Source organism: Primulina huaijiensis, chromosome 3, assembly GCF_012295235.1.
Source record: "Primulina huaijiensis isolate GDHJ02 chromosome 3, ASM1229523v2, whole genome shotgun sequence".
In the NCBI taxonomy this organism is placed as follows: domain Eukaryota; kingdom Viridiplantae; phylum Streptophyta; class Magnoliopsida; order Lamiales; family Gesneriaceae; genus Primulina; species Primulina huaijiensis.
The window spans coordinates 19,489,496-19,504,627 of NC_133308.1; the positions used below are offsets into that span (position 1 = coordinate 19,489,496).

The 15,132-nt window shown below is 35.0% G+C and overlaps 1 protein-coding gene across 2 annotated transcripts in view; it reads left to right on the forward strand.

The window, feature by feature from the left end:
• Positions 1-8,533: 8,533 nt before the first annotated feature.
• The window catches only part of LOC140973599 (isoamylase 3, chloroplastic), a 47,278-nt gene continuing 40,679 nt past the window's right edge, over positions 8,534-15,132 (forward strand). The window contains exons 1-7 of one of the 2 annotated variants that reach the window (XM_073436529.1): positions 8,534-8,724; positions 8,863-8,937; positions 9,051-9,126; positions 9,242-9,331; positions 10,020-10,171; positions 11,126-11,219; positions 14,039-14,275. In XM_073436529.1, the coding sequence (XP_073292630.1) occupies positions 8,870-8,937; positions 9,051-9,126; positions 9,242-9,331; positions 10,020-10,171; positions 11,126-11,219; positions 14,039-14,275 (717 nt within the window). In that variant the 5' untranslated portion in view covers positions 8,534-8,724; positions 8,863-8,869. The remainder of the gene's footprint in view (positions 8,725-8,862; positions 8,938-9,050; positions 9,127-9,241; positions 9,332-10,019; positions 10,172-11,125; positions 11,220-14,038; positions 14,276-15,132) is intronic. The other variant, XM_073436530.1, reaches the window with a different exon arrangement.

Genomic DNA, 15,132 nt, shown 5'->3' on the forward strand with positions numbered 1-15,132 from the left:
TAAACATGGTGGAATTCGATGTAATTCTTGGAATGGATTGGTTAGCCAAGAATCATGCTTTAGTAGACTGTCATGAAAAGACGGTAACCATCCAAGCTCCACACCGAGAAGAAATCGTTTATTATGGCAAAGTCAAGAAACAGGAATCCTTACTATCTGCTTCCCGGACTTGGAAAGCCATGAAAAGTGGAGAAGAAGTTTACCTAGCTATGTTAAGCGAGGTAAAGGAAGAAACCACACTTGCACTAGAAGATATCCTGGTAGTACAAGAATTTCAGTTTAGCTTAACATAGCTAAATATTGCTAGCTGCTGAAATTACTGATTACTGGCCTCACCCCTTAGAGGAGAGAACATATAGGGGACTGATATCAGTTTAGCCATGAAATTCACAAACGTGCTCATTGCTTACTGCTAAATTTTAAGTTCTGATTTCTGTTCTTAAACCTGTTATTCCTGAATACCGATTCCTGTTCTGAAAGTAAGAGTTTCTGTATATTATTTGTATTACTGTTTCTGTTGAAAATGATTTTGAAAACTGGGAGTTATTCCCGCCCCCGCTTATTGAGTGACGACCATATCACTCACCCACCAAACCCATCTCAGATAAGAACAAGGAAAAAATGTTAGAAGAAGAAGAGTAGAATTAGTTCTAGGGCTGGTGAAGAAGACTGTTGTTTCTCAGTTCTAATTTATGTTTTTGTTTTCCGCTGTATCTGTTAAGACATTGTTATGTCTGGTTTTTACATTTCCACTGTAAAACATTAGTTATTTGAGTTTGTATCAGACAATGAAATATTCAATATTATGAATAAAAAGACTAGTTTCTGAATTTTGTACTTCTGAAACTTGTTGTTTTCGAATGTAAATTTGAGAGCAACGCCGGTGTCGACCAACCCCGTCCATGGGGCGTGGCACTTTGTTCCTTATTTGGATTGCACTAGTAATTGCAAATAAACTTGCTTTGAGACCGGATCGTCCGAATTTCCAAAATCCGGAGTCAGTGAAGCTGGCGGCAGCGGAAGTGCTCTTGGCCGAAATTTTTTTCTCAAAACTCCTTGAGATGGCCGAGAGCTATTCGTAGAGAGGATGAAGAATTTTGGTGAACTTTTGTGTTATAATTGTGTAATGTTATCAACCCTTGATACCATATTTATAAAATAAACATAAAAGTTGTGCCCCACCAGGATTCCTAGTCTCACAAGGACTTTTAATTTTCATTAATTAAAATTCTCATATTAATATTATATCATGTATTTATCTACTTTTGATGATGCATTATATATTTATATTATATACACACATCTTTATATCTCCATATAAAGTGTATATATAAACATTAACATATTTAGACATGCACATTTAATACACACATAGATATATTAACTTATGACAAAAACTTGTGTGAGACGGTCTCACAGGTCGTATTTGTGAGACGGATATCTAATTTGGGTCATCAATGAAAAAGTATTACTATTTATGCTAAGAGTATTACTTTTTGTTGTGAATATCGATAAATTTGACCCGTCTCACAGATTAGGATCCGTGAGACGGTCTCACATGAGACTCACTCTTAATTTATTTAATTAATTTATTATTTAATTAATTCTATACTCCTCTAGAATATTTATAAGAATTTTGTACATATCAGTAGTCACTTAGTTATTTTATTAGCAAATTCCAAATTCACTAAATAAATAGTTGTGAACTCATTATAACCCCGATCAAAGATCCGATAGCACTGATGTATCGAGGGTACAAATCTTGTTCATATAATAAAAATTAAAAATTTCGAAGATCAAATTTTCACTGTTTATATTTGGCAGTTACTTGTTTTGTGAACTCCTTCACCAAAACAGGAAGCTCCACTCCCATTCTTCAATTAGCAATTAAGACAACTTCCATTTCTTCCATCTCATAGAATCAACTTATAAACTCCTTTATAAGCATTCTGTTTGATCTCAATCAAACTACAGTTGTCAAATTCAAATCCTTGAACTTTGACTTTTTCAATGGGAATACAGAATCTGATGCTTGTGTGACCCTCAATGACTCAGAGATACAGATAGTTGTGGGTTCACATCTCCATGTGATTCAAAATAATATTTATTCTTATCCGACCTTACTCTAATTTAGCCTCAGTCTTTTCATCAACCCATTGATCAAGAATGTTAGAACTCATTTCTGATTCCACCCATCAGATCATGGTAAGATCGTCTAGTAACATAGCCACATGATCCCCTAGGTATTGCTGATAGTGCCTGTAAGAAACTTAAGTTATGGTTAGCGTACAGTACGGTCCCTCAACTCATATATCTTGATCGAATCTGCAGCCATTGGTATATCGAGAGTTACATATGAATTCGATAACGACGTGATGTATCTTTGAGTATTAATAGTGACATGATATGTGTAACTAGAAAAACATCTTTTCCTAAAACACATTTCTTGCTCTGTCTAGAGACTCCTTGCACTATCAACTCACAGATCAAATAGGATATATTCACCCGTAGGCAAACGATTAATTCCTGACTACAATGCATTTGCTCTTATGTATTTCAAAACTACACCCAATCTCGCTACCTGATGACCCTTATCGGAATCTGTTTAGAATATACGATACACAAAAAATTGCAATTCCTCAACATTAGGCCAAATGCAAGCTCCTCTGTTTGTTCTTTCTGAAGTTCATTAACACTTTCAAATGACACATAAAGGTTCGAGTTTGTTTCTTTTGAGTCTAGCCATTCTGTGCAGGCTTCTTCATCAGTTGGCTCAAACATACTAATCACGTGATCATTCTTCTGGTCGGAGATGTCCTCGTTTGTTTGTAATAACAAGATCGTAGGACCAATGGTCTTTATCGGCCATCAGCTAGTCATCCATTCAATAACCTATAAATCAAAGAATCAAATGAACATTCTAAGAAATGGAACGTTCAAAATTGTTCTATTCTCTCAAAATTCCATCTCATCTCAAATTTGAAAATTAAAATTTGATCTAACTTATGCAAGAGACATTTCAAAGATGTCGATCAGTGTTAGTCTACATGGAGCTCGTTTGATTACATAATATTGCTATTTCTCTTTTAGGGGAAAAAAGATGATGTTTAAGGTGTTTCTCCCTAATGTTCATATTTTAAATATTACTTATGATGTAACAAAAATTTCACCTTGAGTTCGGTTGGGTGAACAAGTACTCTTTGCTTATTTGATGTGGGTAGGGCAGAGCAGAGCTTTGGTGTAGATCTACACAGATGAACAGAAGTTAGGAGGCACCCGAAAAGTGCATGGATAAAACCATGAGAAACACCTAATATTTATAGAATTAGGAGGAGCTAGATAACTTGTAGGAAAAGAATATAGTAAAAAAAAAAAAGGTCCTTAAAATATTAGATTTGAACTGATATGATCTTAGTTTTAGTAGACCATAAATTTTGAATGTATCTCGATATCTTTGGAATTCTATGCTTATATTGAAAGATTGGTCTATTTGTTTTACATTTGAGAATTTATCTTTGTTTATCCTCATATTTTTTGAGCTCGGCTACCTGGTCCTTTACTTCTTGCAAGACCTTTCCTGAGCTGAGATCAGTTCAAACTTCATGTAAGGTGTTAGTTCTTACTCTGACTTAATTGTATCAAACATGGTCCGAGCCTACTTTGTAAATGGACTCGGGTATTTAGTGGTTCGGTTCAAACTCGGGTCACGTAATCTATTCATGGGTATCAATATTTCCTTTCTCTTTTTTGTTTAAAAGAAGCATGAAATTTGGACCATATATTTGGATTAAGATGTTGCTGACCTGAGCACATAATGTTAATTCTAATCTTGTGTTTCTTCAATGTTTGGGTTTGATCAGAATCGTAGAAATGGGTGATCAAGATTTTGATCAGTTTGCTTCATTTCCCACCGTTGATAAAAGTATTAACATTGGAGATCGTGCGATGGTTTACCTTCATGATGCTTCTACTCGGATTTCCGCCTAAAACCAGATCGTCAGATTGTTTTTATCGCGTAGCTGCCATCATTCGAGTTCATCTATAAATATGTGATCACTTCCTGTCATTTTCACTTTATTTCTTTTTCGTTTTGTTACTCTGTCGAATTTTCTAACAAATCGTAACCAGATTTTCCTGCTTGGTTCCTTCTTCTTGTTATATTTGTGATCTTAGTAATTTATTATTATTTTCTTCAAAATATCTAGTCCCAATGTCTAGTCCTATCCCTAGATAGTTCGGGAGGTAGTCGAATATGTAGGTGCCCCTTCCCCTTCCGAGCACTGTTCGATCTCCGAGCATGATACACCTTATGCTCGAAGACTCAAACAGACTCGAGCTAATGAAGCTCGGCTGAGGGCAGGCAGACTTCCTTGGTACAAGGTTAGTGGGTCTACTTAGATCATAAGAGAGGGGTGAGATTAGATGTCGGGTGTGCCCCCATGTATTGACTTGCTTATGCCCGGGGTAGATGATATGGCTCATAATCCGAGGGCTTCCACACTTCTTACACCGAATAATTAGTGAAACGTCCCTTACTTTTAAATTTAAAATATAATAAATACTACTATTTTTTTAATAAACATTTTCCTCTAAACATCGAAACCATCCCCACCTAAATACTTTAAAATTTAAAATATAAAATTCATAAAAATTCGTAAATCGTTAACCATAAAACGTATGTCGACTAAAAATAATCCAATAATTTAAGTTTCAAAATCAATCATAAAATTTCCATAAAATAGTCCTCAAAATTTTCTGAAACTTTCAATACTAAGCTAATGCATAAAATATATATTTGTCCCTCGGGAGTGTACTATCGGGCCCGATCCACTCAAGCGTCAGCGCATCCCTCAACATTATCCTCCCTACAACCATTCAAACCTAGTAAATCTAACGACTCAGTACGTTCTAACCATACGCAACAAATAATACATATACAGGCACATGCAGGTTTAAAATAAATTTTTTAATAAAATAAGTTGGCGTAAAAACTCGTAAGCATATATAATTTTCGTAAATCATTTAAACATGTAATATCATTTAGCTTCCTCAACGTAAATCATTTTAGCATATAATATCATAAATCATTTCCTCATCACATATCATTTTGGGTGAAGTTTGATCTTTGAAAGTGACTATCTTTTATCATTCATCATTTAGTCGATTGATCAATCTATACACCAAGCACCTAGGGGCGCGGCGTTAGCAACTCTCATCACTGGACTGTGGCTAAATATGAAAATACGATCGTTGGGCTCCTTCTGGGGCTTTTTCTCTCACGATATTCCCATTTGTAAGTTCACAATTCCTTCTTAAAACGGATCTCCCACATATCCTCTGTGGCACAGTCAATTCATATCCTTCAAAATATTTTTCATTTCATTTTATTATAAATTATCGTGTCCTTCAAAAATCATAAAAATAACATTTCGGGAAAATCATTCAGCCTTTGCATATATCATAAAAATATCATATTTTAATCATATAAAGTTTAAAATATCATTTAGCATATATTATGATTCTTCGAGACACTGCCAGACCTCTCGAACTACCCGGGATGTAAAATAACCATTTTACCCTTGGACCCCGAACTTCTCGATTTTGACTTTTATTGACTCAAACCGATCCCGAATCATCATATAAGCTTAAATTTGACTTCTAATATTTTCAAACTCGAGCTTTTCGATTTAATTACTTAATAGCTAAACCGTAAAGCGTTTTGAACCCGAATTAATTCAAAATTTAATATTTTCTTCCCAAATTTTAAAATTAGACTTTTCATCCTTAAAATACCCCCGTGAACCACGATCCAACACCCGTGGACCATGGTTCGAGTCCCTTATTTTTTCCTCACCATTTCCGAACCATTTTCTCCTTCCTAAGCCACGCCCTTCCAAAAACCCGAGCCACCTTGGACCAGACCACGCCCAGACCCTTGCCTACCCTCCTGGACACTCACCGACCAGCCCAGACCAGCGCACTAGCCCCTTCGCACCCTGCAGCCTAGCCTCACGTATGCACGCACAAGGGAATCCTAGGGCTCGCGGCTGCGCCACCTTAGAACCCACGAGTCTAGTGCCTAGGGGACCCATTAACCCTTCTGGCCTCAACCTGCACAGGGCCTGACCAAGCCATGGTCAGCCCTAGCGCGGCCCCTCCCCTTAACCAAGCCACACGTCTCTCAAACCCCATGGAAAACCCTAAGCGTTAGCCACCCGACTCCAGGTGTTCCCTACCCTTGTCCAGTCTTCGTCTCGCACTTAACAACTCTTTTCCCGTCCCTTAAACCTCTCGTATTGGCAGCGTGTCCTTTGAAATGTATAACACAATTAATATATGCATAGAAACGTCAAAACCTTGAAAGTAAACGTCTAAACATTACATAAATTGATCTAAACGTATTTCATGCTTAAAAACATAAATCATGCATAATATGATTTGAATGGTGCAAAAAAAAGTTTAGAAGCGTGCCTTTTGCGTTTAAAACACTCGAAATACGAATACCGAAGCGGTGGAACTTTGGTGACGAACGGATGACGATTTCTCTATATTTTCTCGTCAAAACCCACTGGAAACCCACCTTGGGATGCAAGGGAGTCGGGTGATCGTTGTTGGAAGAAAAAACGACGAAGAAAAATGAATAACGAAGGAGAAAAAAATCAAAAACTTCCCTTGCAAAGAGTCCAAGTTCTCGGCCGTTCCTCATCTTCACTTCACGTGAATTGCGTGAGTGTGTTTCGGTGTGTTTGTAGGTGTGTGTGTGTGTTTAGGGTTTAGGGTTAGTTACTATAAAAAAAAAAGCTTCTTAATTATTTAATTAATGAGCTTAATCAAAATTAGTTTTTAATTAATAAATTAGGTACATTAAGATTTATAAAATCATCAGGTCTCAAATTAAAATATTAAAAATATCTATTTTCAAAAAAATATCTTATAAAATACATAATTTCCTTGCTCCCACTAATTAATTTAAGTTTGATCTTAAAAATGCAAAAAATCTTAAATTATTTAAAATAAATATTTTCTTAACTAAAAATTAAAATTTAGCTTTTAAATCTTTAACACCTTAATCGTCCCCGGTCCTCGGCCAGCTACCGATATTCGCCTGAAAATCTTTAAATTATGCAATCGAGCAAAATTACACAATTAATCATTTAGTCACTCAAAATATATCATTCATGCATCCAAAATCATTTAATTAAAATATTTTAGTAATTTAATAATTTCATACATGCGGTTTAGGTGGACTGATTTTTGGGCGTTACAAATAGATATGGGTATTATGTTTCCCGTCCACCGTATTATCCAGAAAATGTACTAACATTACTGTTTTGCCCATCCAATTAACCCCAAACTCCCACTCTACTTTCCTCTCCCTGGGAGTTATTTTTAGGTACTTCAGCCGAGCACCAGTTTCTAGGAGGAGGCTCAATCTCTCATAAAGGATGGTCGAACAAGTTTTTCTTTATTCATTCTCCTAAGCCCTGAGTCTGCAAAATGGACTGGGCAGAGAAGGTGATTGCTCAGCCGTCTCCTGATCTTGATATGAATCCAGTCCTTCCCAGTTGGAGTACATCTTATGGACCAACAGGTTGTTGACATCTTCATTAAGTCATTACCAGACGTTAAGTTTTCTTAATATCCTAATATTCTTGGTTTAATTGATTTAAATTATTGCATAAATTTAGGAGGAACAAAAGTGGAGCATATAAAACAATATATCAAACTGTTACACAAATCTGAGCGCTTTGGACGGAGCTTTTAAAAGTTTGATTTTATCATATGCTCTGACCGTTTCTCTCTGGAACATATTAGTCTTATTAAACGGTCCGATATTAAATAATATGAATTATTTTAAATCCTCATTATTGCGTAATCAGTTTCTATTAGTCGGATTTTGTAACCCAGATATATGAACTGACATTTTTTAACTTTTAAAATTTTCAAGATTCACCAGTTACATACAAACACATGGACTGTCATATATATATAAAATCGAATCATATATATGTTCGATGTTAAACGCATTTAACTCTTTCTGATTTTTCCACACTCTATGCATTTTATTCTATCTGCATTTCTTGTGTTCTAGCACTCTAACCGTTTCAAATAGCTATTCAAGCCATTTTATTCAAATAACCTGAAAATGACAAGCTGCTCCAACAACATCCTTGCCATCAATTTTTTTCATCTTCTATGTTAAACTATTTGTAATTTTAGTTTGTTATGTTATAAGAATTGCGTTTTAGTATTTCTATTTTTTTTTTGTCAATTTTGATAATTTATTTTACAATGTTATTCGTTTTTCATCTTCATAGAAATGCTTGTTTGGATGCATCGACAATTTCTTACCAACATGAATCACTTGATATCTGAAACATATACATTTGTGTTATAATCTCAACTATATATATTTGTGTTTGTCAAAAAATATAACATTTCATACTTAAAAATTATATTTACGTATTTAATTTGATTTAATTCATACTTAAAATTTGTATAATGTGTGGAGACTTCAATAAATCTATTTTTTTAGTACTACGTTTACACGTTTTTTCTTAAAAAGCGAGCCACCTTCCCGCCTCGCCACGCGGCTCGCTATCCGTAGGGAGCAACCAGAAAGGATGTTTTGCTTGAAAGGGCAGTGGGATCTCTCTCTCTTCCGCACTTTCACTTATCAAATATCAAGGCATCTCACTGTGTTATTCAGGCACCCTTTTCTCTGTAATTAGGAATTACGATTGGGGAATTCCGTCCGATTCCAAGCATTTTTTTAAAAACATTTGGGAGCCCATTTGATTAGTTAAGTCGAAACTTGATCGATGATCTTGTTTTAAAAAAATTTGGTATACCATCGATTAGGAACGTGATGATTTTGTCACATTCGGCTGTTTGGAGCAACTACTGCCCCTCTGTTCGCTCCAACCATATGATGAGGTAAGATTAGCTAACCATTCTTATGGACTTCAGTTTTGCTTTTGCCACCTTTCTGTTTATGTATGTGTCGTGCATACCATGTGGTTTTAAACTTTGGTGGGCTTCTTTTGCAGGAGTTTTACTTGCAGATCAAATTCAGGTGATCGAGCGTCATATGCTTCCAGGTGTATGCCTCTATCTTCTTGGAATGTGAGCTCCGTTGNTTTTTTTTTTTTTTTTTTTTTTTTTTTTTTTTTTATCATAGTATAGTGGCAATAGTTTTCATTAAAGAAGTATCATTATTTGCTTTAAATAAATGGCTCAGGCAAGGCGGGAATTGGGTGTAAGGAGCCAAAGGCATGTTTCCGTTTATGCAAGTCCAGCAGGAGAAAGAATGGACGTTTTTGTTGAGGAGGTTTGTCTATAGGATGCGCGCACTTGCATCCTTGCAATTTTAATAGCATAATTGTTTCTGATTTTCAACATTTACTGTTTGATGAAATGCGGCAATGAAGGATGATACAGTGATATATGTCATTTTAGTTCACGTATTGTATCATGTGTAGACTACATGTTTAGTTATCATATTTCAGTTTACTGTTGGCATGGCATGTCATTGTTTTTTTGGAATATATACCCTTTCTATTAGAGTATTTGATGTTATTTTCTTTGAACTGGAATTAATTTACTTGTATGGTAGTTTTATCTCTGGCTGATATTTGGATGCGATATTTTTGTATATCTGAAAGCATATGACCTATTTCTTTTGGGGCGATGTGGCAAATTGAAATCAATTGTTCGTTTTGTTTACTTGTATCTACTACATTTATTACCATTGAAGCCTAGTTTTTTTGTCCGTTACTTCCTTCAAAGTTTCAGCGAGTGTCTTTTGATCAACAAATGTGATTGACCATGATCACCTAGTTTGTTTGGCATTAGAAATTTTTTTATTTGAAAATATATTTGCATAATTGAAATATATTTGCATAATTGAAGCTCTAAGACTTCATTTTCATGATTATGATAAACAAGTGTTTTTCGATATTGTATCAGGCTCTTGTTTGTGAATAAATACTTTTCCTCCTCTTGTTCCTCTACTCTAGGAAGAATCATCCCAGTTAGAGGTGCCATCGCTTAAAGTTTTTCCAGGTCAGGCACAACCCCTAGGAGTGTCAGAGGTTGAAAGTGGAACCAATTTTGCTATTTTCTCCCAAAATGCTACAGCTGTTACACTTTGCTTGTTTCCTCAAAAGAGGTTTGAATGGATTTCTTCTCATATCAGGAACTTTCTGTTTTTCCATGTTCTATGTTTGTTTCATATCTCATCATGTGATGTTTGGTTCATAAGTTATGTGCCATTTTCTGTTGGAAGCCAATTTTATCTTTTTCCTTTTTTGATATTGGGCCGAACAAAATTATTTGACCGAGTTTCCTTTATCATCTATATAATACAAAATTTTTCATTGTTTAATTTTTGCTCTGAAATTTTGGTGAACTAGTTTGATATATAAGCTGTAGTTGTAGCCATGATGCACGGATACTTCAAATATATGTTTATGACATCGAAACTTCATGGACAAGCTAGGCAGCATAGCCTAAAAAAATTCAAAATGGCAAAATGTTATGGTGTCAATTATATACTTGGGATGTATTTGACAGATTTTGAAACCAGCGGAGGGTTTTTTGCTGTATCTTAAATTTCAAAGATGAGAAATATATCGATGTTACTTTCTCCTTTCATTCAGCCCGTTTCTTTAGATATGTAGCCTCACAAGCTATATCTCTTACACTCTACTTCCTATCACAGACACTTTAGTATGTATGTAGACAATCCATTGTAATAATCCATATATTTTTATTTCATATTGTATACTTGAAGAGATCTTTATGAAGAATCTAATACTTCAATTGTACTTTAATAGCCGGAGTTCTGTTCGATAAACTACAATACATTCACGAGTGCATCGCTGTCTCAAACTTTAATGCGATTTAACGTCGTTGGTTTTCTGATATATCAGTAATGTTGATGTACATGTTCATTTCATGTACTATCTCTGTTAGTGTCTGTTCATATCTCGATTCTATGTAATTATGTTTTAAACATATATGTTTTTCTGTAAAAAACTAAGAAGCCAACATTGTTCATGACTGAGGAGATCCATCTCTAAAATGTGGCTTTCATTTGAAAACCTTTTATATGTGTGTTCAGAGAAAAACAGAACATAGATGATCAAGGGATGATTACAATATCATTGGACCCACTGGTCAATAAAACTGGAGACATATGGCACATCTGTGTTGAGGTAGTTTATTTATTAATATAGTCTTTGTTTCCGTGACCTTGTTAAACTGTATTTTTCACGAGTGAATTTATGTATTGACTTCAGATATATTGGATAATTTTATTTCTGTAAATGAGGAATGAATCAATCAAAGTGGGAAAGGAACCGATATCGATTTCATGCCGGACAAGCCAAATAAAATCGAGCGAAAATGATTGAAATCATAAAAGACTTTGTATCAAGCACGTAGGGCTCACTTTCAAGTTAATAATGTCATCCCAATGTTATCGAGTCTATACTTATATTTTCTCATAAGTCCTTTTTAGGTATTCAGCTTAATCTCATCTTCAACTGCAAGTACTTCAACCTTTTCCTTGATTGCTTATTTCTAAATCAATAAAAATCTGAATAGAATTTTTGAAGATCATGGTTCAATATAATAAGGTTGATTAACATTAATGGTTTCTTAATAATGCTTTTAATTTTTTTTTATAAGAAACGATATTTTTATTAATAATATTGTGTCAAATTACATTAGTGGACTAGTGATCCACTATATGGAGAAGTACATGACACGTTACATTTTAATGATAAACAAAAGCCCAATCTCGCAATATATCAAATATGGAGACATTCTTGAAATCTTCATGAGTGCCGATCCACATGGCCACTGATATCTTTATTCTTTCCCAACATTGATCTCTTGTTTCTTCCTTGTCTTCAAAAATTCTTCTATTTCTTTCCCGCCATACAAACCAACAAATGCACTGAACCACGACACGCCAAAAAGTTCTTCCCCTGGTGCCTGTCAGCTGTCCTAGATCCATAGCAAATAAATCCCTTGTTGATTCCGGCATCACCCATATCAACTCAAGTTCTTTCAACGCCTTAGCCCACAAACCTCTCGTGAATGGACAGTGGATGAGCATATGATCCTGACTCTCTGAGTCATTTCGACACAAAACACACCAGCTTGGACAAATAGCAATTGAGGGCCACTTTATTTGCATCACCTCCGAGGTCGGTAGCTTACCCTGAGCAGCAATCCATGAGAATACCTGAATTTTTTTCGGGACCGGAACCTTCCAAATTTGATTAAGTAGAGGGAAAAGTGGAAAGGTAGAACTTTGGAAAAAAGACTCGAAGAATGATTTGACTGTGAAAACCCCAGATGAATTAGACCCTCGCCACACTCGGAAATCATCTACCCCCTCAATCAACCTAACTCTCTCTATAACTCGGACAACTGAATGAGCTCGTCATCTGTGACTGCCCTTCTAAAGTGAAAGTCCCAAGAAGGAGTAGACAAGTCATTATTGAAAAAGACATAATGAGAGATTGACATATTACGAACTGTTGATAACTGAAATAAAGCAGGAAAAAGCTCTTTGAAAGAAGAATCCCCCAACCACCTATCTTCCCAAAATCTAACTTTATTACCCCCTCTAACCTCTAATGACACACACCGCTGAAACGTCGGGTAGATTCGGGAAATAAACTTCCAAGGGCACTTGAACGTGACATTTCTCGCCAAACCCGCATCCCACCCATTTTCTTGTAACCCGTATATGCTGACAATAATTTTCTTCCAAAGTGTTCCATCTTTGGTGCAAAATCTCCACCACCACTTCCCCAACATGGACTTGTTTCTCAATATGATATTAATAATGCTTTTAATTCATTCATACTTACTAACTTAACAAACTTTTTTACTAGTTATATACATCTATGAACAAAAAGAAAGTAATTCTGATCTTGTTATTCATCACAAATTATCCTAGAATATGTACAATGACAGTGAACAAAAGAAGTGGGAAAAAATCCTCTAAAAAGGAAAGAAGCTAAATCATAGTACAAAATTTTTTGACAATTCCCAAATATTTTCTAAATATATATATCATACTTCCTGATAGTCCCCTTCAAGCTGGTGAGTGGGATGCCTTTCATTCCAAGCTTACTTTATGATCTTTGACAAACCACATTAGACTATCCTATGGCTAGAAACTGCTACTTGATCATTTGTAGACACAAATTTAGAAGAAAATAAGCCGCTATCAAGCTTCTCCATTATCGAGTGTCTATCAGCCTCGATTTCTTTTGTCCTATCAAGTTGTATAGGATAGGAAAATTACCACTATAAGCTTTAGTGACACTTTCCATTTGATTTTCAACTTCCAAGTTAATCACAGCCACAACAGATTTCCCAAGCTATTGACCTAAACTCTGCTACAACACTTGCTTGAGCCATCACAGTTTGCTTTTTACTCCCCCATGCTATCAGATTTTGCACGAGATAAATGCAATTTTCAAAATTGGATCTCTTATCAATAACAAATATTGCAAGTCTACATTTGTGTTGATCTCTAAAGATAAATTCTCTCATGCATCTTCTTGTTATATGTTTAAATATTGCATATACCACTTTTGAAGTTTGTGAAAAGTAGCAAATAAATCCAACAATTTTTAACATTGCATACACCCCTCTCATGTTTGTATTTTTCTTATATTTTCTTATATTTAATCATTAAAAATGTAAGATAAATACGAACTCAACGGTAATGTAAGATAAATACAAGGGTGTATTTCCATTTATAAAAGGCTCAGATATTTCTCCTGAATAAAGATACAAGTGTTTGAAAGTTGTGATATCTAAAACCTTAGCGAGAGTAAATCTGTTTAAGATCTTAACATAATTAAGAACTCACCTTCTTTTTTTAATTAATCTTCATTTTGTGGTTAGTATTGTTTGTGTGAAGTTAATACTTGATGGTAAATTGTTTGCGAATAAGATCAAGTCAAGTTAATACCTTGATGGTAAATTATTCTTTTTTATTTATTAGGATTTGCTGCGTCACGATATCCTCTATGGCTACCGAGTTGATGGTCCCCATGATTGGCATAAAGGGCATCGTTTTGATATCGAAAATATTTTAATTGATCCATATGCGAAGCTCATTGAAGGACGCAGGGTATTTGGTGATACCAACAATAAGATGTCTACATTCTTCGGAACTTATGATTTTGACAGCTTGCCATTTGACTGGGGGGAAGACTACAAGGCTCCTGGCATACCTGAGGTAATCAATATGAACAAAGTGAATGGTGCTCTCCCTATTTGTTTTGTTGGAGATACTAATTGGTTTTCATAATTGGAGGACGTCGGTTCTTCTTGTAGTTGCTTGGTATATCTGCAGAAAAGTATCGAGCAAGATAGGGACGAGAAAACCCTAGATTTCTTATTATTTTCTGATAATAATTTTAGTACTAAGTGTCAATTGCATAGGAAAAGAAGCAGAAATAAATCCCAACAAATCAGAAAATCACATCTTATTTTACCACATTTAATTCTATCTAATCAAAATCTAATCTAATCACTTATTTAAAATATTAAATCACATTTATTGACAATAACCATTTGAGTTAAGACTGGGCAGGAGGTTAAAGTATCTAAAATGACTCTCTTTCCTTGGTATAATATGCTTTACAATAGATTTTACATTGCACATTTTTGGGTTGAGGTTTTTGTGTGGGTGGGTTGGTTCCATTGGATTAGTTAAATAAACAACGTTATGGAAAGTCTGATTTTACTTTACCGAAGTTGTTACTGTGCAAGTTGTGAAATTCTTATTTGTAGGATCTTTCTTAATCTTTCGTTCTAAACAAATGGGAATTGTTATTGTCCAGTTAAACTATTGCACAAATAGCTCTTTTTGTATTTTATGAAACTGATTGGTTGTGTTCATACAGAGTCCTCAACCTTCCATTACTGGTATTGCCTAATTGGGGTGATGTTTCTGGTATGTTAATTCAAAATAGCTACACCCCCATTCATGTCACCAGATTGTCTTGAACCTATCATTAGTGATGGTGCCTGTTGGGTTCTACTGTGCTAGTTTTGGTGTGTTTGTTCACGATAAATTGCAACCCCACTGTG